The sequence below is a fragment of the Amphibalanus amphitrite genome, unplaced genomic scaffold (genome assembly GCF_019059575.1).
Source record: "Amphibalanus amphitrite isolate SeventyFive unplaced genomic scaffold, NRLGWU_Aamphi_draft 000256F_arrow, whole genome shotgun sequence".
Taxonomy (NCBI): domain Eukaryota; kingdom Metazoa; phylum Arthropoda; class Thecostraca; order Balanomorpha; family Balanidae; genus Amphibalanus; species Amphibalanus amphitrite.
This window is the reverse complement of record NW_024881751.1, coordinates 183,593-209,688: the sequence shown is the minus strand read 5'-3', so window position 1 is coordinate 209,688 and position 26,096 is coordinate 183,593. Positions and strand designations below refer to the sequence as shown.

The 26,096-nt window shown below is 56.8% G+C and overlaps 1 protein-coding gene across 3 annotated transcripts in view; it reads right to left on the bottom strand.

Moving 5' to 3' along the window:
• The window catches only part of LOC122386575, a 232,675-nt gene that overhangs the window by 65,909 nt on the left and 140,670 nt on the right, over positions 1 to 26,096 (bottom strand). For all 3 annotated transcript variants that reach the window (XM_043375873.1, XM_043375874.1, XM_043375875.1), the window contains one exon: positions 11,752 to 11,949. In XM_043375873.1, coding sequence (XP_043231808.1) covers positions 11,752 to 11,949 — 198 coding nt within the window. The remainder of the gene's footprint in view (positions 1 to 11,751; positions 11,950 to 26,096) is intronic.

Here is a 26,096-nt window from a genome sequence, read left to right as displayed (position 1 = left end):
GATATGGAGAAAGAGAGAGAGTGAGAGAGAGAGAGACGCGAGCATTCGCCCCCCTTTGTACGCGACAATTACCTATCAAGTGATCAGGGTCACGAGGGAAAAAAAGCGGCCATGGCAACCTGCATCAAATATTCTGCCGAGACGTGTACTTACGAAGCTCCATCTCTGCTCTGGCCCGAGAAGCTCGGTGCGCGTGCGCATGGAAATGCATACATATTCGCAGTGATGCAGCCATTAGGACAAACGACTCGTAGTCCCCGGAAAGGGCCACTGGCGCCCTCCTGCCAGCTACTGACAGGCTCCTTACAAGCCCAGCACGCTCCAGCGTTCTCCCACGGCTCCGGTCAAGTCGTCCTGGTCTCAGTCAGACCACCTAACCCCCGACAGACCCTCACAGGCCCCGGTCAGGCCACAGCTGCCCGCTCCTGACAGGCTCCTTACAAGCCCAGCCCCAGCCTTTCCCACGGCACCGGTCATGCCAGCATGGTCTCAGTCAGGCCACATAACCCCCGACAGACCCTCACAGGCCCCAGTCAGGCCACAGCTGCCCGCTCCTGGCAGGCTCCTTACAAGCTCCGCGCAGCCTCAGCAGTCTTCCACGGCTCCGGTCAAGCCGTCGTGGTCCCGGTCAGACCACATAACCCCCGACAGACCCTCACAGGCCCCGGTCAGGCCACAGCTGCCCGCTCCTGACAGGCTCCTTACAAGCCCCGCACAGCTCTAGCAGTCTTCCACGGCTCCGGTCAAGCCGTCGTGTTCCCGGTCAGACCACATAACCCCCGACAGACCATCACAGGCCCCGATCAGGCCACCGCTGCCCGCTGACAGGCTCCTTACAAGCCCCGCGCAGCCCCAGCAGTTTTCCACGGCACCGGTCAAGCCGTTCTGGTCTCAGTCGGACCACCTAAACCCCGACAGACCCTCACATGCCCCGATCAGGCCACCGCTGGCAGGCTCTTTACAAGCCCCGCACAGCCTCAGCAGTTTCCCACGGCGCCAGGCCAGCCGTTCTAGTCCCAGTCAGACCACATAACCCCCGACAGACCCTCACCGGCCCCGATCAGGCCACAGCTGCCCGCTGCTCACAGGCTCTTTACAAGCCCCGCGCAGCCCCAGCATTTCCCACGGCACCGGTCATGCCAGCAAGGTCTCAGTCAGGCCACATAACCCCCGACAGACCCTCACCGGCACCGGTCATGCCACATCTGCCCGCTGCTCAAAGGCTCTTTACAAGCCCCGCGCAGCCCCAGCATTTCCCACGGCACCGGTCATGCCGTCCTGGTCTCAGTCAGGCCACCTAGCCCCCGACAGACCATCACAGGCCCCGATCAGGCCACCGCTGCCCGCTGACAGGCTCCTTACAAGCCCCTCGCAGCCCCAGCAGTTTCCCACGGCACTGGTCAAGCCGTTCTGGTCTCAGACGGACCACCTAAACCCCGACAGATCCTCACATACCCCGATAAGGCCACCGCTGGCGGGCTCCTTATAAGCCCCGCACGGCTCCAGCAGTCTCCCACGGCTCCTGTCCAGCCGTCATGATCCCGGTCAGACCACATAACCCCCGACAGACCCTCACCGGTCCCGGTCAGGCCACAGCTGCCCGCTCCTGACGGGCTCCTTAGAAGCCTCGCACAGCTCTAGCAGTCCTCCCGGGCCGGTTAGGTTGTCATGCATGCATTGTATGCACTATATTGTATGTGTTGTATTGCGCCCTCGTGAGCGATCTGCGCATTCGAGTTTCGTGGCGATTACTGCTCTCATGCCGTTCTGCGGCAAAATATTTTACCGTGACGTCGTACTTCCGAAGCTACATTCCTGTGCAGACCGAAGATGCCCGGAACGCGTTTGCACGGAATACATTTCGCCTTCGCAGTAAGCTACCATCAGCGGTCGATTCCATAAAGGTGGCTAAAAAAAAAATATCTGACCGTTTTCCGCCTATTCTCTTTTGAAAGCTGAATGGTATTATCGTATTCTGTTACTAGCTATGATTTCCATAGTGATAAAGTGAACTGCAACCCAAGCACGCAGACATACAGTTGGGGCATATTAGGCATCGAGAGTGTTGTTACTTGGGGCGTAAAATACCACGTGATGTGAGATATTACCAAGATATGAAATCGGCCGCGAGACAACAACTCGCAAGCCCCGAAACGACTACGGCCGCTTTCCTGCCGTTTGCTCACATACTCCCTGCAAGCGTCGCACGGCCCCTGCAGTCCCCAATCCCTCCCCGCTGTAGCTTATTCTGCCCCTCTTGCCTTATCCCGGCGATCAGCGCCCCTTGTCCCATCCCTTCCTTTCCTCTTCGGAAGAGGGTGCGCCGACGTATCGGCCAGTCTCCCCCGCCTCCTCCCAAATCGGCTCCCCAGGGGGTCGGGGGGAGGGAGTGTGACCCCGAGACACCTGCGCGACGACCGTCAGTTCCCTACCCGAGTGACCGCCTCGCCGGGGCGTGTCTCGGCCGCGGTCACTGTCCATTGTCCTGTCACGTAGCGGCGCGGGTGGAAACGCTGGGGGGGGGGGGGGCAACCGAGCCGCCCCGCTGAGGGCCATTCTGCTGGACCGCGCCGCGGGTTCTGCCAGGCGGCGGCAGCTGCCCACCGCGCTGCTCGCCCTCTCGTGCGACTCGCGCCGCCACCACGGTCGCGCCGCGTCCAGCCGGTCGCGTCCCGCTAACTACCCGGAACGAGAAACGCACGTTCCTCCTCCGTGCGCACCTATTCGCGGTGACGTCGCGGTTTTTCAGGAGCGCGCTGTAACCTCCGTGTTGTTCAACACTTGGAAAAAAATGGTAACAGCGGCACATAACTCGAGAACCAACAAAGCCACAGCGCCGCGGAAGAGCGCATTCGATAGCACTTTTAACCCTCCTTCCGGATTGCGTCCTCAGATTTGACCCCCATGCCCACGGTCAGGCCTCTAGAGGGCAAAAAAAAAACAACGAAATAACTGGTTTACAGAAAATGTTTTTTTTTTCCAACCAGCTTGACTCAGTAGAGCCACGACATTACTTTGCAAGCATCGTACTCCTCTCGTCGAGACGAGTCGACAGACCATAAGTTAACTCCTAAATGTTAACTTGAAAATTTGACTGCTGGTCAAGGTCATGACCCGACCGGAAAAGTTCCCGGCTAACCAGCCGACCGCTCCCGGCTCACCAGCCGACCACTCCCGGCTCACCAGCCGACCGCTCCCGGCTCACCAGCCAACCACTCCCGGCTCACCAGCCGACCACTCCCGGCTCACCAGCCGACCACTCCCGGCTCCCCAGCCGCCCACTCCCGACTTACCAGCCGACCACTCCCGGCTTACCAGCCGACCACTCCCGGCTCACCAGCCGACCACTCCCGGCTTACCAGCCGACCACTCCCGGCTCACCAGCCGACCACTCCCGGCTCACCAGCCGACCACTCCCGGCTTACCAGCCGACCACTCCCGGCTTACCAGCCGACCGCTCCCGGCTCACCAGCCGACCACTCCCGGCTTACCAGCCGACCACTCCCGGCTCACCAGCCGACCACTCCCGGCTTACCAGCCGACCACTCCCGGCTTACCAGCCGACCACTCCCGGCTCACCAGCCGACCACTCCCGGCTTACCAGCCGACCACTCCCGGCTTACCAGCCGACCACTCCCGGCTTACCAGCCGACCACTCCCGGCTCACCAGCCGACCACTCCCGGCTCACCAGCCGACCACTCCCGGCTTACCAGCCGACCACTCCCGGCTTACCAGCCGACCGCTCCCGGCTCACCAGCCGACCGCTCCCGGCTCACCAGCGGCCGTACCGGCCGAATCACCCAACCACACTCTACCCCCAGTCATGCTCACTCACCTCCCATGTCCTTCCTCTTCTCTCGTCTGTGAACAGGGGTGTTCACGGGCACCGCACACTGCTGCGTGCGGTGTGTGCGGTGCGTCCAGCAGGCCGCGCCACCCACGATGATGGCCGTCGCCTCGTCTGCGGTGCCCCGCTGTCTGTCATGAATAAGACCCCTCTCTCTCCTGGTCGCGCAGTCCCCGTGTGGGCGGATCCCACTGACTGACAGGTTGATGTATCGGTGATGGGCTGTTACACTGACACGGCCGGCCGGTACCGCTAGGCGCTTACCCCTCGCCCCCCGCCATACCAACCGTCATACCATCATCCGTTCCTACCAACCGGCCACATCGGCCGACCACCCGGCTCCATCAGCCGACCACCCGGCTCTATCAGCCGACCACCCGGCTGCATCAGCCGACCACCCGGCTCCATCAGCCGACCACCCGGCTGCGTCAGCCGACCACCCGGCTCCATCAGCCGACCACCCGGCTCTATCAGCCGACCACCCGGCTGCATTAGCCGACCACCCGGCTCTATCAGCCGACCACCCGGCTGCATCAGCCGACCACCCGGCTCCATCAGCCGACCACCCGGCTCCATCAGCCGACCACCCGGCTCTATCAGCCGACCACCCGGCTGCATCAGCCGACCACCCGGCTCCATCAGCCGACCACCCGGCTGCGTCAGCCGACCACCCGGCTCCATCAGCCGACCACCCGGCTCTATCAGCCGACCACACGGCTGCATTAGCCGACCACCCGGCTCTATCAGCCGACCACCCGGCTGCATCAGCCGACCACCCGGCTCTATCAGCCGACCACCCGGCTCCATCAGCCGACCACCCGGCTCTATCAGCCGACCACCCGGCTGCATCAGCCGACCACCCGGCTCCATCAGCCGACCACCCGGCTGCGTCAGCCGACCACCCGGCTCCATCAGCCGACCACCCGGCTCTATCAGCCGACCACCCGGCTGCATCAGCCGACCACCCGGCTGCATCAGCCGACCACCCGGCCACATCGGCCGACCACCCGTCCATTCCGGCCCGATCATTCCCGGCCACACCGCCGACACTCCCGACCCTGCGGTGTGACACCCACTCGGTGAAACGTCAGTAGAACACAAACCCAGTGATTCCCCCTCTCCTCCGGGTGAGTCACTGCCTGCCCTCCCCCCCCCACCTCCCCTCCAGACGGTATCCCGCTCCTTCGCTCCCTGTCCCTGCCCCTCTGCCCGTTTGTCCCGGCCTTGCGCCGCCGTCCTAACTAAACATCATCTCCGGTCTCGGCTGTGAACCGGCCGTCCCGACCGCCGCCATCGGACACTGCTGACCCAAAAGACGGGCTGTTTGTCGGACCTCCACCCCTCGTCTCCGCCGAAGGGGCTAGCCGCCGGCGACGCCGCTGGCCCATAGACCCGCGTCTATTCACTGTAGGCAAACAGGCTGCGTCCGTGCTACAGGGCGCGCTAGCCGCGATACGCGCCTGACTTGTGCGTTTGCGAGGTACTTACATACGTATGTACCTCGCCACTGACCGCCCCTGCAGGCGCCACATTAGTAGGTAAGTACCACAATCGGTCCTCGAACATTAATGAGGTCCAAACTTAGGTCAGCTCCCGTCCTGACTGAACACAGCAGAAAAACGACACCTCAACAGATACCACCTAACGTCAGCCCGGTCAGCGCCTGAGGCATTTCCTTGCGCTCCTTCACTCGGTTCAGACGCCATTTATGATCCCGGTCCCTCGTGGCGGGCAACGGAAGACAGAAAAAACAAGCCGTTCATGGCCCCTTACCTGTTGTTCTTGACTCCCTTCCCCTTGGGTCACCTGCTGCCGGTCCTCTAGCCTCCAACCTCCTTCGCCGAGTGCGAATCCCCCGCTGTCGATCTCGCCGACTCCCATCTCTTTCACTGATCAACACTGAACGTCTCGCCATAGCTCCCTTGCCTGCGCGTCACACCCACGAGCGAAAAAAAAAATCACTGCTGCACGTCTTGCCGCGCTCGCTGCCCTCTGTCGACTGGCGCCTGGCATGTCCCTCTCCGCTTCCCTCTCGCCCCTGCCTCCCCGCGGCCATGCGCCTCCCGCCGTCCCTCCCCCTCCCGTTGTTCCCCCTCTCTCCCCTCACTTCGCCGTGCGTCCCTATCCGATCCGTCAACATACCTTACCGTCTCCGCCGTTAAGGTGGCTATTAAAAGCCGGGCGGCACGCGGGGGCGGGTTTAGCACGGGAGGCCGAGGGGGCGTGCGGACCCCATCCCACTCCGCATGACTCGCCCGATACATGACGCCACACTGGATCGATACCACGTGACCGGCGGCAGCCAATCGAATGGCCAGGTGAGCCAGGTGAGCAGTCTCACATGAGTGAGTGGTCTCACACGGGTGGTGGGCTGTGCCGGACCGGCCCGCAGCGAACATCCGGCGCCAGAGGAACGGGACGGGTATAGACGGGAGCACGAGCGTGTCAGGCATCAGACTGAGTCGCGACATGGCATCGCGGAATGGTATAAGGCGAGGGAGCTGGGGATGCTTTTGGTTATGTGGAAAACACGAGGATGATAAAATTGTAAGCGCCAATCCATTTCTCTTATTTCTTTCACCAGTGTTACGATTAATAAAACAAAGCCCATCCGATGAGGGTGTCATCCATTAACGGCGCTGACGATTTAATAAGTGAGAAAGGTGCTCTAGTCTCCGCATGCCAGCTGGCGGAAGTGACCTCAAAACCTCCAACTTCCAAGGACCCCCTGACGAAACTGTGCGTGCTCTAGAAACCGCGCGGTGAGTGAACGCAGAAAGTTCGCTCCGCGAACGAAAACCAACGTTGCGACATCGTGCGTAAATTTCTAGCGAAACTGCGTCCCCTGGCGAAACCATGCGTGCCGTGACCTCCCGTCCATTACAAAGCGATATCTCTGAGGTCACCGTTTGACCTCATTGGCGCTTTCCTGCGGTCGTATGGACAACACACGGTGCCAGTATCAAAGGAGGCGCATTAACGACTCCTGATTAGATCGTCCCGCTTTGAAGCCCCGTCACCCGTCAAAAGGCACACAGAGTTTCGAACCTTTTGTTCCCGTGGTACGCGGGGATACTGTGTTATCGTTAAGCGGGATAGAAAAGCTATAAAAGCTGCACCTTTAAATGGGATAATTAACGCACTCATTGAGGTAAGAATACTGAAAACCTCAAAGGAAAGAATACTGCGTAGATACTTTTTTGAAAAGCAGATCGCTTGGACTGTCAGGCGTACCAGAAACATCTCCATAGATTTCCTATAAACCCTGATCCTACCCAACACAAGGTCATCTCTGCCCTATTTACATGCAAATTCTCAACATCCATTTCAGCCCCAACTGCTTTGAATCTCGATTGACATCCGTCAAACACCCCAGGAGCGTCAGAAAACGAGTTCGTCCGCGGGCTACGGGTGACAGGCGTTACATCGAGGCTGGGTTTACGACCGGCTCCACCGTTTGACCTTGGAGTAACGAGACGCGCACGGCGGGCCTCCTTGACCTTCCCACCCGCCCGCAACAGGCGAACAGCCCTCGCGGGTGCGGCTATTCGTTAACAACTACGGACCAGACTACGGACAACTATTCGTTAACAACTACGGACCAGACAGCAATTCTGAGGTCCGAGCAGTTCCCAGTCATGTTCAAGACGTGCATCCACTGACTCACAGTGCACTCCTCCAGGATAATCCCAAAAGATTCAATGAGGATCAACTTTTTATCCTTCAAATCCAGCCTCCACTGTGCTCTAAACACAATATCCAAACGTAACCATGCCCGTGCAGCCAGTCAGTCACCATAGGTAAGCTCACGTGGTTAGCTCACGTACTCGAATGCGCCGAAGGTAGCTCGTTACGGACTCGTTTTTCGATCGTTAGTGGTCAGAGAGTGCGTGTGGAGCACGCATAACGCACAGCCAGTCGAGTCGCGCCTTCACTGGCGCCTGACCGATGGTGTGAACAGGAAATTATGGAATGGAAACGCCCAAACACAGCGGAAGCATGCATCAGTAGGGTTAAGGACGGAGGTCATGACAATGTTGCAGAGCGTAGAGGTCATGGAGCTGATCGACCGCAGCTCTGGCCAGAGGGCAGCGGTGACCTTTCCCAGGAGGAGCCAGTAGTGTCGGTGGAGCCACGAGGTCACCAGTGAGGGAGGTCCCTGAATATGAACCGCCTGAAGGGCGCAAGTCATGACTACTATTTTAGCGCTGATGGGCCGACAGAGCCGTGACAATTTTTCACATCTATTGCCAAATAAATAAGGCTTCACCCATACATTATGTGCAAGTAATGGCTCGTTTAAGCAAAAAAGTGATACATAAACGAAAGAGGAATTATTCATTTGCATTTATTTTTCGCCAACTGGACAAAAGGAAGAGTGTTACAGCAAGGGCTCAATGCTTTCGTAGATTCAATGCCAAGTCAGCACATCAGGAAAGCGTCGAACGAGGCCAACTTCTACCACATCCGTGAAATCTGAGAAAGTAAGGGACTTAAACGCAAAGCACAAGGACAAAACGGCTTTAAAACCATGACAAACTGGTAAAACGAGCACGCAGGCTTAAAGCGCGAAGTAGCAGAACAGCCTACATAACACAACAAACAGGCTACGTACGGATATCAGAGAACTGTGAGAGAGACGTAAAACAGCCAACGAAAGCCCGGTATTCACTCATTTGAATAAACCACGAGAGAAATGATCTCAGTACCGCTATAACCAACTAATCACGGCCACAAAATGCATACGTATTACGCGTATGCCCGAGGCGAGGCCGCAAAGTGGGACACATTGACACAATGACGGAGTCGCGGCCAGGCACAAATCAATCTGGCTTTCATCTTCTCGCTCTCGGATATCATCAAACGCAGCTCTCTATCGCCGAGCTCATGCCCACGGCGTGCCGATCGATCCTGCGACCAGGAAGACCAGGAAGACCAGGAAGACCGCGTCAGGAAGACCAGGAAGACCGTGACGCCATCAGCACGTACGGCGCACTCACGAGGCACCGTGCTGACCCACTGCCCCGGCGGACTCCGAGCGGACTATGATGGGGCACGGAAAGGTGCGTGACCTCACCGGCCCGCCCAACACGACAGCCCGGCTAACGCGCCGCTCGCAAAGGCCGCTGATGACAGCTTTTGGAGCTGCCAACGCCGCCAGCCTCCGCCAGCATGATAGCCTGCGTCAGCACCACCTGCGGACCCGCCAACGCTGGCGGCAGCTCCGCAGTGGTCGCAGCACGCAACCCATTCCGCGCCGCCCGCCGGGAGTCGGGGCCTTCATTACTGGACGCAGCAGAGTGCTCTGACCTGATTGTAACAGGGCCGCGAGACGACCACGGGCTGTGGAGTGGGCCTCGGGCGGCCGGTGCCGCTCAGGGATGGAGTCTAACCCGCGATCGTGCATAGTTACACTCTGTGGCAGGGTACAGCGACGGCCACGGAAACAACACGATAATCGGTACCAAAGATCGGAAGAATCAACGAAAAATAGAAGGTACTGAAAAATCAATGAGCGCGCCATATTTCTATAGAAAAATAGTAAAAAGTGGCCGTTTAAAGCAGAGAGGGGTGGTCAACGTACAATGCAGAGGGTCGAGGCCACTTGGTACGCACCCCCCGACGATGACGTGGGCACAATTGAGGCAACCCTCATCGCTGGCCACTTGAGACGGGCCACCGAGGGGCGGTGAGGGCGCCCGTCCCTCCACGATCCATCTGTCTTCATCCGGTTACAATCCGTCACAATTTACCCCATCTGTGCGCGCTGGCAGCCGGTGGTTCAAGGGAAACACGCGGGGAACAGCGCCGGGGCCTCCCCTCTCCCTCTGTTTGTCTACGCAGTGCACTGGTTGCGTTTGGCCATCAATCTGACCCCGGGAAACAGGTGGGGGCACCACTGCTCACTAGATTTCAATAAAGGCGATGTAAGCCCCGGATTTATAGCTACCCCGCGAAGCGTGCACCATGTTTAGGGGCGGCCACAATACACTCCCTTGCAAAACCCCCAAATTTAGCCGGCGGGTTAGTCCGTCCACCGCGCCGGAGATTGTCCGTAACTGGTGTGTCGCATGAGGCAGCAGATTTATGCACCACCGCGGGCACAGCTAATGGGAACTTTACGGTGGCTGGCCGTCAATGGCGTACAATGAGCTCGATCAAAGGCCCGCGCCATATCACGACAGAAGGTTGGACAAAGCGGCACGGGCGTAATCAGCGCGCGCGGATCAGCGCCGGCCGGAACACGACCCAGGTGCCAGCCGGCGCGGCACGTGTCACGGACCCGGGCCCGGGGTCTAATGACCCGACCCGGCCCCGCCGGCCGTACCGGCGACCCGCTCTCCGAGCTGCCAGTCCCGAGCGTTCCCACATGAATTATGTGAATCGGCGACGCACAGCGGCGCTGTTCACAGACGACCAACAAAAACCGGCAGCGGTATGGTGTCACGGCTGCTGCTCATGGAATGGTGACTGATGCTGAACTAAATACGCGTCAACCGATGGGACAGATGTTTTCCGGTACCGCAAGGCTGTTTGTCACACTCTACGACTGTAAAGATTACCAACACGCACCAAGTTTATCGTCCTTTATCCACTGTCGATTCATCACACAGCGGACACTCCCAACTCCTCCAGGGTTCAGAGGTTAAGCGTCATCGCTAGCGGCGTGTCACACCCTCGCGAAATAACTCGGCGTCTTGCTGAATGCCAAATCACGTCCGGGACTTGACCGCGGTGGCCCCGTCACGCAGTCGACTTGGTCCTCAGAGTGGCACGGACGGCCGTGCGGCCGAAAGAGAGCGACTTCGTTTAATTTCAGAGGCAGCTCGACGAGGTCAAGGTAGCGAACAGGACGACAGCGCTGATGATTTGACTTCCAGATCGATCCAGATGCCAGTCTGCAAGCGATCGAGCGATGGAAATGCACTTCGGAGAGAAGGAGAGGCAGGTGGAGAAGGTTCCACGAGCCCAATAAGGTGAAACGGATTTCTTCACCCATATGTCATCTGCTGCACATAAAGATAGATATTTCTAACAGACAGATATAGATAGGGTGATTATAACTACACTGTAAGCTAAGCGTTTCGCGTTTGATTGAAAACCGACGCCAAGTGGTTGGTAAAGCGATGGATACGGACGGAAAATTCACGACTTATGATGTCGACTAGAAGCTAGATGATGAGTCCTAGCTACATCATGACCTTGTGAGCTTGACGAGAATACCTACAAGTGCATCATCAAGAGAGATCAACAAAGTAGACCAAACAGACGACGCTGTCCGTTCACACACAGATGTGTCTACCGACCTGATTGATCCGCTCTCTACACATTGAATCTGGATCGGATCTGTGCGTTATCCGAGTCCTGTCTGTCGTTCGCGTCCGTCACTCTCACAGTCCAGTTCACACAGAAACCAATTAGGACCGTCCGCCCGCCACCACCATCATCATACCGAGACAGACACATGTCGACCGGCCGGGGAGGGACACGCCTTCGGCCTAGTTTCAGAGCCGCGCTCAATCCTATCCGCTCAGTTCTCAGACGTCTGGATACCGACTTCCGGGACCAGTCCTCAATCCTATCTGCGGTTCTCACCACCTCAGACAATGGATCGAGCATTGTTACCGATACAGAAACACTAGCCGACTTAAGAATGCTAAGGAAACTGCTTGCAGCCAAGCTCCCAGCATACTGCGCACTATATTGCAAATCTGAGAAGAGGCCATGCATGCAGAAAAGAGAATTACGTAAATCGCAGGTAGCTTTTATTCCAGAAACTCAGAAAGCCTAATCATTTGGAAAAGATCATCACCTGCCGCCTGCTTCGCGATTACGAATGCAAACGAGTCGTTACTCGTTCCGAAGTTGCCCATTTCGTCGAGTCCCGGTGTCGCGAACTGACCTGTTTGAACTGTTCGAGCAGCCCCTCGAGGTGGCAGGTCCACTCGTAGGCGCGCAGGTAGATCTGCTGCCAGGAGGTGTCGAGTCGCTCTGCCACGCGCACCAGTCGCCTGCGGCCACCCTCCTCTGCCAGTTGGACGCAGAGGCGACACACACCCGACACGATCCGCTGGTGCGACTTGACCTCGTCGTGGAGCGCCTGAGGGCACGGAGAGGGGCACAGTTAGAGGGGGGTCAATGGGGACACGGTGACGGCATGGGTGGGCTAATGGCTTGCGGATTCACGGGGTGATGACTGATGGCTCTTAGTGACACCAGCACGTGATTTGTTTGCTTTTGTGATTGAGTGTTCTCTTAATCACCAGTGTAATCCCAGCATGGTCACGACTCTTAGAGACAGCGTGCAACGCTAACAGCCTACAAATGCTTTGGCGGATCTCAACCGGAGTACGATACGGTACGCGGAACAGCCACATCAGTCGGTGCGCGCAGTTCCAACGTCGGTACGGTACTTATGCTTGGTTGTCATCGCTCGGCGTGTTTATTTACATGCAAGAGCAGAGCGTGCTATGCTGGCTGCAGAAGTCTGTCCGACATCTCTGGCAGCACAGCCCAATAAGAATCAGGCTTAACCCAAACAGAAGCACATGGAATCCGTTTGAAGAGTTACTCCCACCGCAGTCCGACTTCGGCTTCAGGGATTAGGACGGCAAAGCCGTTCGCAAGTGATGAGAACGTGCATTAATTTCACGTGAAATCATACAAAATACTAAATGACAGATCTAATTAACCTTCAGAAGAATATGTTGAACAGATATGGTTGCTAGAGAATAATTAGAAAACAACGTGGCACCTAACATTCCAACCACTAGAGCGAAACACTCCAATCGCATGTTCCGCAGTCTAGCGCAAAAGCAAAAACAGCCTCACATACCAACAAAGACTCTGGCGGTAGTGGTGTCAATTTCAGAAAACGTATGTCCAAAGTCCGTCCAATGTCCAATGCTTACGTCGATTGTCCGTCCAAAAATGTCCAAGCCAGCCATTTGTCCAAAGATGTCCGACAGCTACGCAATAGTTTACACTCAACACTGTTATTTAATTTGCTTTTCATGTACCGTTACAAGCTCAAAAGTGTTAATCATATCGAAAGCTGAGCTTTCTAACAGCCAATCAATGTTAAACACGACTACTTTTTAAAAATGTTGAGGTGTAGCAAGCGATTGTCCAAAGTTGTCCAAAGCTTGCGGCCATTGTCCAACCGAATTCCGAATTGGACATTGGACAAAATCGGAATTCCGAAGATTCAAGTTCCGATTGACACCACTATCTGGCGGACACGCTAACCGTGAAGGCACGCGTGTCCACCAAAAACACATGCATGACACGACATTTCAACGGAGATTGGCTCTCTAAAACGACACCCGCTATGAGACCAACCAGCCTTCATGCCTCTGTGTCCACAATACTTTCGAGCTCAATGACAGCCCACGTCAGGGACAGTACAGCCACTCGGTGAAAGAAAGGGAAACCTTCAGGCCACCCGAGATAGTCGTGACTGGACCGAAGGCCTCGCACGGGTCGCTCTCGGGAGTTCACACGGCTCGACCTCGGCTTCTGAACGAATGGGATATAACGGTATCGTGACAGGCCTCGCGGACTGGTCGTCACAAGGTGGTCGGTAATGCAGTCAGATTCCCGACGCCAAATGCGGTCCAAACCAAATATGGGGTGACGCCCGGGCGAGACCGACTGTGCGGACCGGCTCAGCTGAATCGAAACGCTGAGATTACCCAGGTATGATCGGGAGCACCTGACAGGATATCTGGAGGCGAGACAAGATGGACCGTCGGCGGCGCTACTGAACAAAGTAGCCGAGGTAGCGAGTTTTTTTTTCTCGCTGTCGGCCACCCCAGTGACGCTATGTCTGAAACTCTCAATAAACTGCAGTCTCGATCCGGCCGAGCTCACCAATAAGCCCAGACAATTCTCACAGCCTCGGTGACCCACTCCCTCCTGACCCACGTATGACCTTTCTGCCTCCCGACCCACGTATGACCCAGTGCGCTCCTCTCCTTCCAAAGCGGCGGAATGTTAATACACCGCCGCCTCCTATCCGCTCACAGCAGGGGCTCCGTCGATTCCATGGAGCGGTTAACTCTCGCCCAGGGTGTCCACGCACCCTTCCGCAATCCCATCACCCCAGCAATCCCCGTGGGCACCTCATCGGTCACCCACTGGCGCCCGGGCGAGGAGGGTGCACCCGATACCATCGCCGGCCCGCTCCAGCCGCGGGGATGGGGCTCCTCCGTGACCAGCTGACCGATCGACTGTCTGTCCGATCATTGTGGAGCAGGAGGTTCCATTCATCGTCGAATCTTGACGCTGGGGTTATCGGACTAGTTGGAGAAGTGTTGGGTATGACAAGGAAATGGGATCTAGAACGCTATGGGAGGTAACAGATTACCACTGTTCGCTAAGTCACGGCCATGCGTGAGACGAAAAAAAGACAGCGAAGTAGAACTAACAAACGCCCACACAGACAAACGGAGGAGCTGAGACACATGTACAGCTCGAGCAGATCACGCCTCTGCCATTATCCACTCGGGAGTTCCGAGAGATGACTGAAGACGGGTCAACTTTCACGCCGATCCCGTCCATTACCATCACGCCGACACCTGTCATTAAGCGGTATTCCCGCACGATGGGCTCCCATCTCACGCCAACAACATGGCCAATCGCCGGCTCAAGTGGCGATCAAATTCCGAGCATCGAGAGTGGAGGAGACTGGTTTAGGTTTAGGGTGTGATTCAACGGAACAATTTGGGGTGTGATTGAGCCCTCAGGCTATCCCCAAGCACCCGGTTCTGGAGGCTATATTCTTGTCAGACGAGCGCCTCTACATCAAAGCATATTGTTTCTAAGACGACCATCAGTACACAAGACTAGTTAAGTTGCGCTGACCTAAGAAACAGGGGAGATGACAAGCAAGCCACTGCGGGTAACGGTCCGATGATACCAGCAATCGATAAGCGCCGCCGTCCGTGTGACCAAGCTAGACAGATGCGTGTCGTGATCTACGCGCTCCGTCGCCGCCCAGAAAAAGACGAACCGTTACTGGGCTTGGTGTGGCAGAAGAGAGCAATCAGCAACATCTGCGACTCCAGGTTCCCTATGGCGACGGGCATGCCGCTTCTTCTCTCGACGATGATGATGGCGCATTCTTGCCATTGACCAGCATTCACTTGCGTCCCCAAGCTGCTGATCGCGACCGGTTGAGTGTCTCTCAGAGGCGAGCGCGGCCTTGGTTATCCGTTTTTGGTGTGGCTGGTCTGAATTCGATCAGCAGTCTCCGTGCAGCACCAGTCGCGGTCTAGTCAGTGAAGAATGACAGGCGGAGCACAGCGAGACAGCAGATCGCGGGGGACGGAGGAATGGTGCTGTCGGACGGAAGACAGCGTCCCTCTGCGGCGTTGCAGTATCACCTGACACGTCACTGGTTGTCTGTACGGTCGGCGAGAAACTTCCGGTAGCTGGATGGTCGCTTGCAGTCGTCAGCATAAGCTGACACCAAGACGAACCTCAACTTTGCTGCATAAGTGAATGCCTCAGAGCGAGACAGCAGCATTTGACTTCCACCCCGAGCTCATCTTGACAAACGCTAGAGGCACAGCTCAGAGTTCGAACCCACCACTCGACCCAATATCACGATTGGGCACCCCTCGTTCGTCCGCGATCGTCCCCATCCCGTCAGTTCCGACCTAAATCCCCCGAGGCGCTGCGGTCGCGGTGGGCTGGGGCCGTCACAGGGCCCACCACCGCCGGCCGCCCACCGGAGACCCATTATCGGGTAATGGTCGTGAGAGCGACGGCCGCCGAACCGTTGGACGGGCGCGCTGCACCGGTGTGGGTCACAATCGACGGGTTCGGCGGCGCCTCGTGATGGCTCCTTGTCAGGAGTCAGTCAGCAGTCAGTGTCACGAAAGGTTAGAACCGAGCAGGATGAAGAATCACAAGGGCTACGGACTACGGTGAGGGTAAGACGACGGTTCGCTATCAGGCGTTGTTGCTGTCCGTCAGTCAGTCGCAAATGGAATAAGTGCCAACCGCAGTTTAAACAGGCACAATATCCTACTTCTTCAGACTTCAACCTTATTTCACGTCCTACAAATTTCAATCACTTCACAGGCGTAGGCAATTACCTGCACATCATCACGCAAAAAGGAATGGAACTCAACAAACTGTCACGACGATCATAAAACGCAATTCCGAAACACACTCAAGCTTTCGAAAACTGTCGCATGTGGCACGCCTGAGTTGCGTGAAACAAAGTCGGTCACGTCTGCCTCTGAAGGCGCGTCGAGGCTGACAGACGTAACGGAAGCATCGGCAGCGTCGGGCGACGGGCGCGTCGAACGACGTCGCGGTATCGGGTTAGCGTCAGGTCTGCATTGAGGTCACGCCGGGAGCGGCTTGGCGGCAGCCTTTGAAGTCGGGAACCGGGCTGTGCTACCTGGGCGACACACCCACGGTCGATATGCGTCCAACTCCGTGCAGATAATAACATGTTTTCCGACTCACTGCCAGTTTTAGACGGGCAGGTGTGGCGGTTGCTATGACAAGAACAAAAGCTGAACGGGCGGATTGACGTCGCAAGCAAGTCCCCGCCAACTGTTGTGACGGTTGCTGTGACAGCTCCGCACAACATTCGAGCCAAAAGCTGACGCGTCACATTTCGATTGGAAAGTCATCCGCAATGCATTGCTGAACAAAAAGAAAGGACATTCACTTTCGCTACACCGTGCGTAGTTCGCACGTCTCAGGCTGCAATGTGAAGCATCTGCGGAAGCTCTTAATGTCACGGTGAAAGTAAACTCTATAATTTCACGAGCGAATGAGCGAAGCAAAGAAATTGGCACGGCTTCATCAAGTGGAACCACTATGTCGACATTGAACTCTCAACGATGCCGATACCTTTTCATATGCGCCATATACCGAGACGAAAAACGAGCTGCGGAACGCACAATGACCAGGCACGTAGCAAGGCGAGTAAGAAGGCCTGTAGGCTCGGGCTGAAGGCCTGTCAGGTCGGACTTTTTGACGTGCTAATTAGCTGAGTGACTGCGCGTTAATGCGTTTCAGCGTGACACAACGATACGCACATTTCAGCACGCACAGGTGAGCTGTTTTGTACGGGTATTTTTACAGGGCGTGACCTTGCCAGTATCAAATTAGCACAGAGGTGCTAACCTAGAACAGGGTAACGACTCACGCTCTTTTGTCGGCTTGACGTTAGACGCAATGCCCGGAGGACCTCGCCAACATTTCTCACCAAACACTAGTGTTAAACACAATAGGCGTCAAGACAAGCTAACCAAAAACCGAAATCGCACCGCCACATGTATGACGTCCGATTTCTACCCTGCCAGGAGGGCTCTTTGGGATCGATCTCTTGCAGCTTAGCACACTAGCTCGCCTGAGGTCGGCTGAACTCACCATGCAGCACTCACCATGAATACGCCATGCAGATTCAGCTTCAGATAGCCAATGCGAGTAAGCGGCGCAACATTAAAACACCTAGTTAGACAGATGCTTTTCCCGGAGAGCCAGCTATGGTTCCAGACGCTGGCATTACTTCCGGCGAGAAACAAATCGGTGTGCACCCCTCCCTTACCGATTCACGACTCTCGCCAAGTATGGTTCACTCCGAGGAATCTCAACAAACCTGGCACCAGCCAGAGTACAATGGTTTCCAAGAACAAAGTTTCTTATTTATTTCGTTTCCTGTTTTATGTACCGACTTACTTCGGTGTCCCCGTCTTGTTCCCACATTGTATGCCAGTTCAAAGTGACCCTTTCACGAACAGCGGTGAGAACACACGTCAATTCCTGACCCCCGAGACATAGTCACGACATGACCTATTCCCAGCTAATTGTCCCAGCGCTGAACGTCTCCACTCCCAGGTACTGAAGGTCAGACCACAGCACGGAAGGTCAAACTGTGCGACCAAGAAGGCAGGTAGAATAGAGAATGATTCAGATTCATACCCTTACTCTAAGCGATCGAAATACATCCTTCAGCTTTCACTTCTAGCTCAAGTGTGCTGCCCATTCATAAGCCAATGACACATAATCTAAATTTTCGTCGCGTCATTGAACTTCCAACCGTCCACCATCACCAAATCCGGGGTCTGTTTCTTATCACCCTACAAACCACAGCGTAGTTCAAACGAGCCGGCACAGCGCACCAGACGCCAGAACCGACACTCCCGGCCCCCCCGGACAGTTTCGGTCACCGTCAGACGCACACAGACACTTGAAGAGACAAACGACGCCAGACGTAGCCCACAGGACAGATGGACCCCACTCCTCCGGGGTGGTAACTCAGTCATAAGAGATCGGCAGAAGCAGCCGACTTCCCTGCGCTCTAGCTCGATCACTGCACGGCTGATATACGAAAGCTCTGCTCTCCTCATTCTGTATCTCAGTAGCTCCTAGTGCGTCTATAAACACCACAGAGCCATCATAAAACACGCCATGACTGCCTCCGCCCAGTGGTTGACTCATCAATGTCGGTAGTTTGGGGACGACGGGTGTTTGTTAAACAGTGGCCGCGGTCAACGACAAAAACTTCAGTCAGACCCCCGCAGCAGTGGTACAGTTATTACCGAAGGCGACGTAGAAAAAACGACCACACAAGAACGTCGTATATCATTACAGACATTACCCCACTTAGGTTCAGCCTAGCGCACCATTTTCGGTGAATGACTGACGCTTCGATGGCGTATTGGCATCATTTCTTCGCAGAACCATCACAGTCAAAATGGCTCTCCATTCCCAAGGCAACTGTCAAGCATCAACCAAATGACTTCAGTTCCCAGGCTAGGATTTACACCTGGCGGAGAGGTTAAGGGCGCTCACCGAGGCTCCACCAGCTCCACCGAGCTCTAACGACCGCGCGCAGTTGGAGGTCCGAGCGCACCTCCGGAGCCAGTCATCTGACCGTATCCGGGTACCGACTTTATTCGCGTGTTTACCCTCTTCGACGTGCACACACAGGACCGTAAACAAAGGCGCAGCGGGCGATCACGATGGCCATTATGCACGCCGGTTGGGTTGGACCTGCGTGCCATCTAACGGGCGACGCTGCTCTCTGCGTCAGCAAGCTCGGAACTCGACGCTACACTTTGCAGCTGGCGGGCTGATGGCGATTGATTATTTCACGCGACAACGAGACGAGGCATGGGATGTGATGCCATGAGAGGGGTAGGGAAGGGACGGACGTTCGTGGCATGGGATAGGACGGCACAGCACAGCCTAACCCTTTAGCGTGCGCCCACAGTAATCCTCCGTCTGCCTCCCACCCCTTCGGCGCGCGGCGGGGATCCCGACCGCATGGCGTTATCCGAGCTGGGACAGGGACGGATCAGCCGGCGCCGCCGGCGCCGCGGCCGCTACAAACATCGATAGAGTGCCGCGGGCGGCGGCCGCAGCACCCCGCAACTCATTATCTTCCGCGGCAGCCGCGCAGGGGCGGCAAAAAGTCGACAGAGTCGAGCGGCACTGGGGCGCACACAGAGAGACCGACGTCCAAATGGGGGCCGGTGATCCCTGGTAGCTCTCAGCGCGTGGCTGAGTGAGCCTCACTGTCAACCGCACCAGGCTATAACAGCACAGGGCAAATGCATGGTCTGACCAGCGCCATGTTACCCAGGGTACAGTTCAAGGGCAAAGTAAGTTCGCCCGCGGGCATTTAGGGCTGAGGTGGCGCTCCACCACAGGCGTCAAGGCCAGGAAAAACGTGCCCGCGCTCAGGTGCCATTCGTTAGCCCGGCCGACGCCGCACGGAGCGGACAGGACGGGCCGAGTTGCCGGGTGAAGCCAGGTCGTGCCGGAGCACTCCAACACACACGCCGCGGGCATACAGCTTCCAAAGGGCGTGTGATATTCAGCCCCGATTGACACACTTAGGGACACCTTACATTGGTGTCTGACTCTAGAGTCAAGCGTATCGTTCGAAGCCGAAAACCCTTTAGTGGCTCTACCAGACTCGCGTTGACAAGGAATCGATACGGGTAATATCTATTAAGTACGTTCGGTGTAGCTCATAATCAGCCTAAGCAGTAGCCGGTAGTCCGACTAAAAGGGTTATGTAAACCACAAGGGAACATCGGGGTGAACTCCCCTGGGCGTGGAGGTGGTGTGTCCATGTCGGACCCAGCTCCCCACACGCCGGAGGCGGCAGCTGGTCACCCTTCTCCATCCCCCCTAAACGTGTCCGGCCAGCTGGAGCGGCCACAAAAACAACCCTCGACCAAAAACAGCAGCCGTGCCGGCCACTACCGAGAGACACCGACACACGCAGAAACACTCGGCCAATTAAATCCCATTCACCGCCAGCTGGCCGTGGTTCGATCGGTGATCGACAAAAACTCTCCGGACCTTTCGTCACGCCGCTGCGCTTCGTTGCACGTGAGCGATTTGCCTCAGGAAACTACCGACTTCCACCGACCTCCAGCGCTTCCACCGGCCACTACCGACGCCCGCGGGCGAGCACGCACGTGGTGCGCACACAGGAGGGAGGCCTCTCGGTGTTGCACAACTCCGTCTCAGCTGGCGGCGGTGATTCGCGGGAGGTCCGAGAGGCAGCCGGTCGGCACTCCCGCCCTCCCCGGTGGTCCCCGTCATTATCGTCACGCGCTCAGACACAATGCACGGCGAATGACGCGCGTGACGGGAAGGCTGCCGACCGGCGTGACGCGGCCCTGGGCAGCGGCGGTGACTGGTGACCTGACCGGTGACCCAGCGGTGACCCAGCCGGTCTCGGCTGAGCCTGGTGATGATGCATTGCGCAATCATCGACCTCTGATCCACGACCTTGCATGGCACACCCGGGTCATGATTGCATGCGCTTCCTTGACCCGAAAACTCCCCAATTTGCACGGTTGGCAACGTCGGAGGCGTACTAATACGGTGTAATTATTCTATTTATAGCCTAGCACCTGGCAGACGACACCGGTGCTGGTAATTAATGTGTAATAATAGGAAGACACAGTGTGTGAGAGTAATTATGTTACTTGTCCCATGAAACCCCACAGTTTGATATCAAGAGACATCCGACCACAGTCAGTATATTCTTTCCTTAGAATTTCCATCTAATCCCATGGCGTTGTTTTTTATTTTTATCCGTTGTAAAGCATCCATCGTGGATGTCTACGTTAAACCCTGTCTTTCCTGAACCCGGCCTCCCCTTCAATGGTACGTTACCGCTCAGCAACTGTCACCGGCGTACCCTGCCACCATTCGCAGCGCCTCACCTGAAACAGAACGAAACAACGGACGTCAGAACAAAGCGCCACCAATTACCCAACAACAATGGAGTGCACAGTCGGCCACGGGCAGCCAGCGCACAAAGGGGCGCGCGCGACGCTGTGCCACTGCGATGGGACAGAAGACACACAGGTGGGGTGTGTTTGTGAGTGGTGGAGGTAATGTGAAAGGCACGAGCTGGGAGATGGCAATCAGGGACGACACGACCCGGCAACGAACACAGGGTAACAGAGCGCAGCGTAACTCACAATCAGGGCTACAGGAGAAAACGACAGTGCGACACAGGGAGGCGTATGTACGTTGGTCTCTGTGTATGGGGTAATTGTCACTATACCGATGAAGTCAAGGTAGATGCGTGCAAGTTCAACTTTCGCTAGGTGTGTGCGAGAGCCCTCACAGTCGCCAGCACAGATAGCGAGGATGAAAGTGTGGATGCGGAATTCAGAAGGCCGCTGATGAGATAGCAGTCATGCCTGTCACCGAATCGTCATCCTGCCTCATCATATCGCACTCTCACGCACATTCAGAAACGCACTGACGCCCTCGAAGTCTAAACAGGCCTCATTATTACCGATTTCTCCGCCCACCCTCGTCCCGTTTCCTCTTCCTCCACCACTGACCACCACCCAGGAAGCTGAATAAACACTGCACCATCCTCTCTCCCCCTCCTCCAGCGCTCCGAACCGTGACGCCCGCTTCCGGCGCCCTCCTCTGTCATCCTTCCTCTTCCCTCCCCGGTGACCAGACATCTCCACTCTCTCCCGCTCCATCGTCCCTGCCACTTCCTCTGTCAGTCCGTCATTACGTTACGGACACTTGTCTGTCGTCGTCTGGCACTCGTCCGCCGCCGGTCCGACATCCGGCGCTGTCGGTTTATGCGTGTCGCGCTGTGGGATGCATGGCGCGCGCGTCGGTCGCCGTCCATCTGATTACCGGTTTACTTTCTCCGTGTCGGGTCGGGCCCGCGCCGTGACATGGGGTAATGAAGTGTCTCTCTGAGCGGCGCAGGGAGCAGAGTGGGGCTAGGAGGGACATCAGCTACGCGCTGCCGGCGCGGTGAAGTGGGCCAGCTGTGCCACACATGCACAGGACAGGGACGACAGACAGACAGACAGACAGACGGACAACGCACACGCGCACGCGCACACAGGTGCCAGCGGACAGACCGGCGGACTAAGGGCGGTACGGAGGCGCCCCGGGCATAGAACCAGTGACCGCAGTATGGGCGGGCCGCGACCACCCGCTCTCACGGCACACTGCTCGGGGGCAAGAGTCGGCCTTGGTTGGAGTCCAGGTCCCCGAGGGGACGGTTAATGAGTGTATGAAGTAGGACAGGAGGAGAGCTTGTTTAACAATACAGACGTTAAGACAGGGAGCCATGCGTCCTACGTGTATCTCACCACGAGGCAAACCAAATGTGGAAATCAGGGTTATCCATAAACAGCTATCTCACCCACCACAAGGTCGAGGAATATAGTTCAGAAGGCTTATCGGGATGTTCTCTCGGGCGTTTGACCATCAAACGGGTACGTGACTAGCGCGTCAATGTGGGCCTGACCTGATCCAGACACTCACCCCACCGACCGGGCATCGAAGAATATACCACCTACTCAGTCTTTTCTGCCATACCAACGCCGGTTTCGTGTAGTTCATCCAGCATCCCGCAATCGTCCACAAACTGGACACGAAAGGCCGAATCCTTCCCGAGCCACTGTCTTCATAAGCTCTCTGTTCTCTGTCACTGATAATCTCTCGCAATCCATCATACTTCTCCGTCCACTGCGCTCACCGAAACTTAGACCGTCGCTTCGTTCACCAGGCAATGACCGCCGAACGCTTTACGAACATCCATTGCTACCCACATCCCCACGGAGACAAGAACCGAAGTAGGGAATACGGGCTCTCCCGAAACACGAGAGCACCACTCTCCGAGGGCCTGGGGACTCTTCGATTGTTTGTTCAGTCGCAGCCCTTTCAGACGAGCCCGGCAGTCGTCTGCCTAGCGCAAACACTCGAGACCCTCCCCCACAGAAGACCTCCTCCGGATCGGACCCAGGGAACGATCCAGAGAAGTGGCCCTCGTTTCGCCCCATGAGGGCGGTAGGCTGCCACACTCAGCCCGCAGACTCGACCCGTATGGCGGCGGTCTTTAGCAGCCGGAGGGGATACCAGCGGCAGTGGCCGGCCCGGTCCATTGTCCAACACCGGCTGACGGTGGTTCATTAGTCTGATTCAGCGTCTGGCGTCTCCGGACGGCAACATCAGCGTCTCAGCGGGGAAGGAGAGGTGAGTGCGGGAAATGCAGAGCGGCCAAGACGGCGCGCAACTCCACAGGCGGGCAGAAGTGAGATGTGTCGGGTAAAGGAAACTGACACTATTGAAAGCCATCGAGACACATCCATAGATCAGATAGCGATAGATATTTGATCGAGTGAACGAAAAAGAGGTCGATAAGAAAAAGAGAAAGAGGGACAGAAAACGAGCAGTAGATCACATTTCAATGGCTTAATCAGGAGGTCATTGACATGTCAGTGCGCTGCGTTGCTGGCATATGAAACGAACGATTCCGCTTTCCATCCTGCTAATTAATTTCCAGCGACACGCAAGCGCCGCCGGCGATGGTGTTTTAATTTTCAGACTGCGGGAGGACGGCGCCAAGCTGAGGGAAAATTAAATCACCATGATCCCCGAACAGCTGGCTGATCATCTCCCCGCACAGCGGAAAAGCCTCCCAATCCCTCCCAAAACCGCATCGTGCCGGCTAAGCGAAGGGCGACACGCTTTTGTCATTACCGCAGTACCAAAACAATCACAGACGTGCCCCAATAACAGATATATCCAATCAATACGCAATGGGCGGTGCCCGAGATGTGAGGTCAGCCACCTAAAGCTTCCATAGGACAGTAGCCAGTCTCAAGGCGGGCGCACATCACTTACTTCCTCAGAAAACTGTCACACCCACCCCCACAGCATCTCTATCGTCGCCCCGCTCGGGCGGGACTCACTAACTTCACGGGACACCGCCCGGATTTAGTGACCAGGCGACGGACGGGTCCAATGACAAACACCCACACATCGCCATCACAGGCCGGACACAAACATCACACCTGAATGGTCACAGCGCGGTCGGGCGGGGCCGCCCGTATTGGTCAGGTCATTACCGGGATCAGTGTGTGCGGCCCGCCCCGCCCAGAGCGGACCCTGGGGCGGCGACCGGAGAGGATGGAGATGGGGAGGTGATCATGGCGATGACTGAGCATTTCGGGGTGGTCCAGGATGCAAATGCGCTTGGCAACTGCTAGTCACGGACAGCGGGCTTCTGAACCGTCGTCGTCGCACCTGCTGACCTCGCTTCAGGCTCCGATTGGCTGCGGTGTGATGACGACAGCGGTAATGTGACCAATCACAGCGGGCCAGAGGTCTCGCTACCTTCCGCGGTGTGACTCGACGCACTGTGACCTCGCGTGACCTCTCTGCCCTGCGTGACCTCACCAGCTAGAAGCGCACACACAGCACCATCGGAATTGATTCCCGAACGACCGTCGGGAAAAGTTTAATGATGGACCGCCAGGCGTGTCCTCACGCAAGGCCGAAAAGCCACGGTTCACCGATTATTATGCTTTCACCACACGGGGGTTATGGCTGGTCGGCGATTGAAAGCCACTTAGGTGACGGCAGGCCAGCTCAGGCTCTCCTCTTCACCTGACCTCAGACGCTGGAAAGCTGGGCTGATTTGGTCCCAGACAGGCACAGGAGGGCACTCGTTTGTAAGCCCACACGCCGGGTCAACATAGGTCGTCGTTGACGCACCATCTCACCGGCCGTCTTCAATAACCAGACCAACAGTTTCCTGTGCGCCGGGGAGCGCCGGCTTGAAGCCTGCTTCGTGTCACAGCAGATGAAGCCAGCAATCGTCCCCTATTGATCGACTCACAGGCTGGTCACAACACTTCCCGGCAGCTGCCTAAACAGCCCTGAGCCGCATCTGGAGGCTCAACGAAATAAACAGGGAGGGAAAGAGCGACTCAGTCCAGTCTCGTTGAGGGTAGGGTAGGTTGAGGTGAAGGTCTGTTATTCACACTGGGGCAGTCAGGCTGCAAGAAACAATATCCGACAAAGGTTGGGTTGAGTTTGGACCAGCACTGCTTGTGTGCCTGGAAACCCTAACAACCGTGGGTAACGGCTCGCTCATGGGGTAACGAGCCTTATTCCGCGTCCGCACCCAGTTGGTAACGGTGCCGTGACTTACCGACGGTAACCGGGTGCGCACAGACCCCAATCAGACGGGAATTAATGAAACCAAACGCCGACAGTCGAGCGAGCACCAACGAGCCTGGCCTCTTTCATCGCCCGATAAACAACACGGCGGTAATCGGAGAGAAAACCGACCATTACCGGCTCTCTGTGGTCACCGGCGCACGCCCAGGTGCAGACAGAACTCACGAGAGCGCGGCAGTCCAACCCGGCTCTGGAAACACACCAACCGCGGCAGAGAGCGTGTCGAGTGCCGCACACAGTCGCGGCCGGGACAAACGGCCGCTATCGCCGCTTTTTGTGTCGCCTGTTTATCGAGTGGTGCGTGAGAGAGGGCCGCAGTGGCACACGGGTGTGAGCGGCCGCCGTGGGACAGGTTCCCATCGGAACTGGAGACGGGAACGAGACGGGGACGGGAGGGGGACGTGACGGAAAGTGGGCGAGGGAAGAGTGGATTGAATGGAAGCTGGAGTGGATACTAAGGATGGCTGGAGAGTGTAGATGCTTGAGGTGACTTCAGGCTTGCTGGCCATGGCTGACATGAAAGGTGACATGAAAAGTTCCCAGAAATAAAACGCGATGTCACTTTAAAGGTGGCAACAGTACCACGAAATATACTCGTATGAAGATACGATCAAATAGCTGAAAGTTGAGAGCGACAGCAGCAGGTAGGAAGAACGAGCAGCACGTAGCGGTAGATGTCATCTACCATCAGTCACCATCACAGTATCACACGTCCCGTGAACACGGTCCCACGTACCG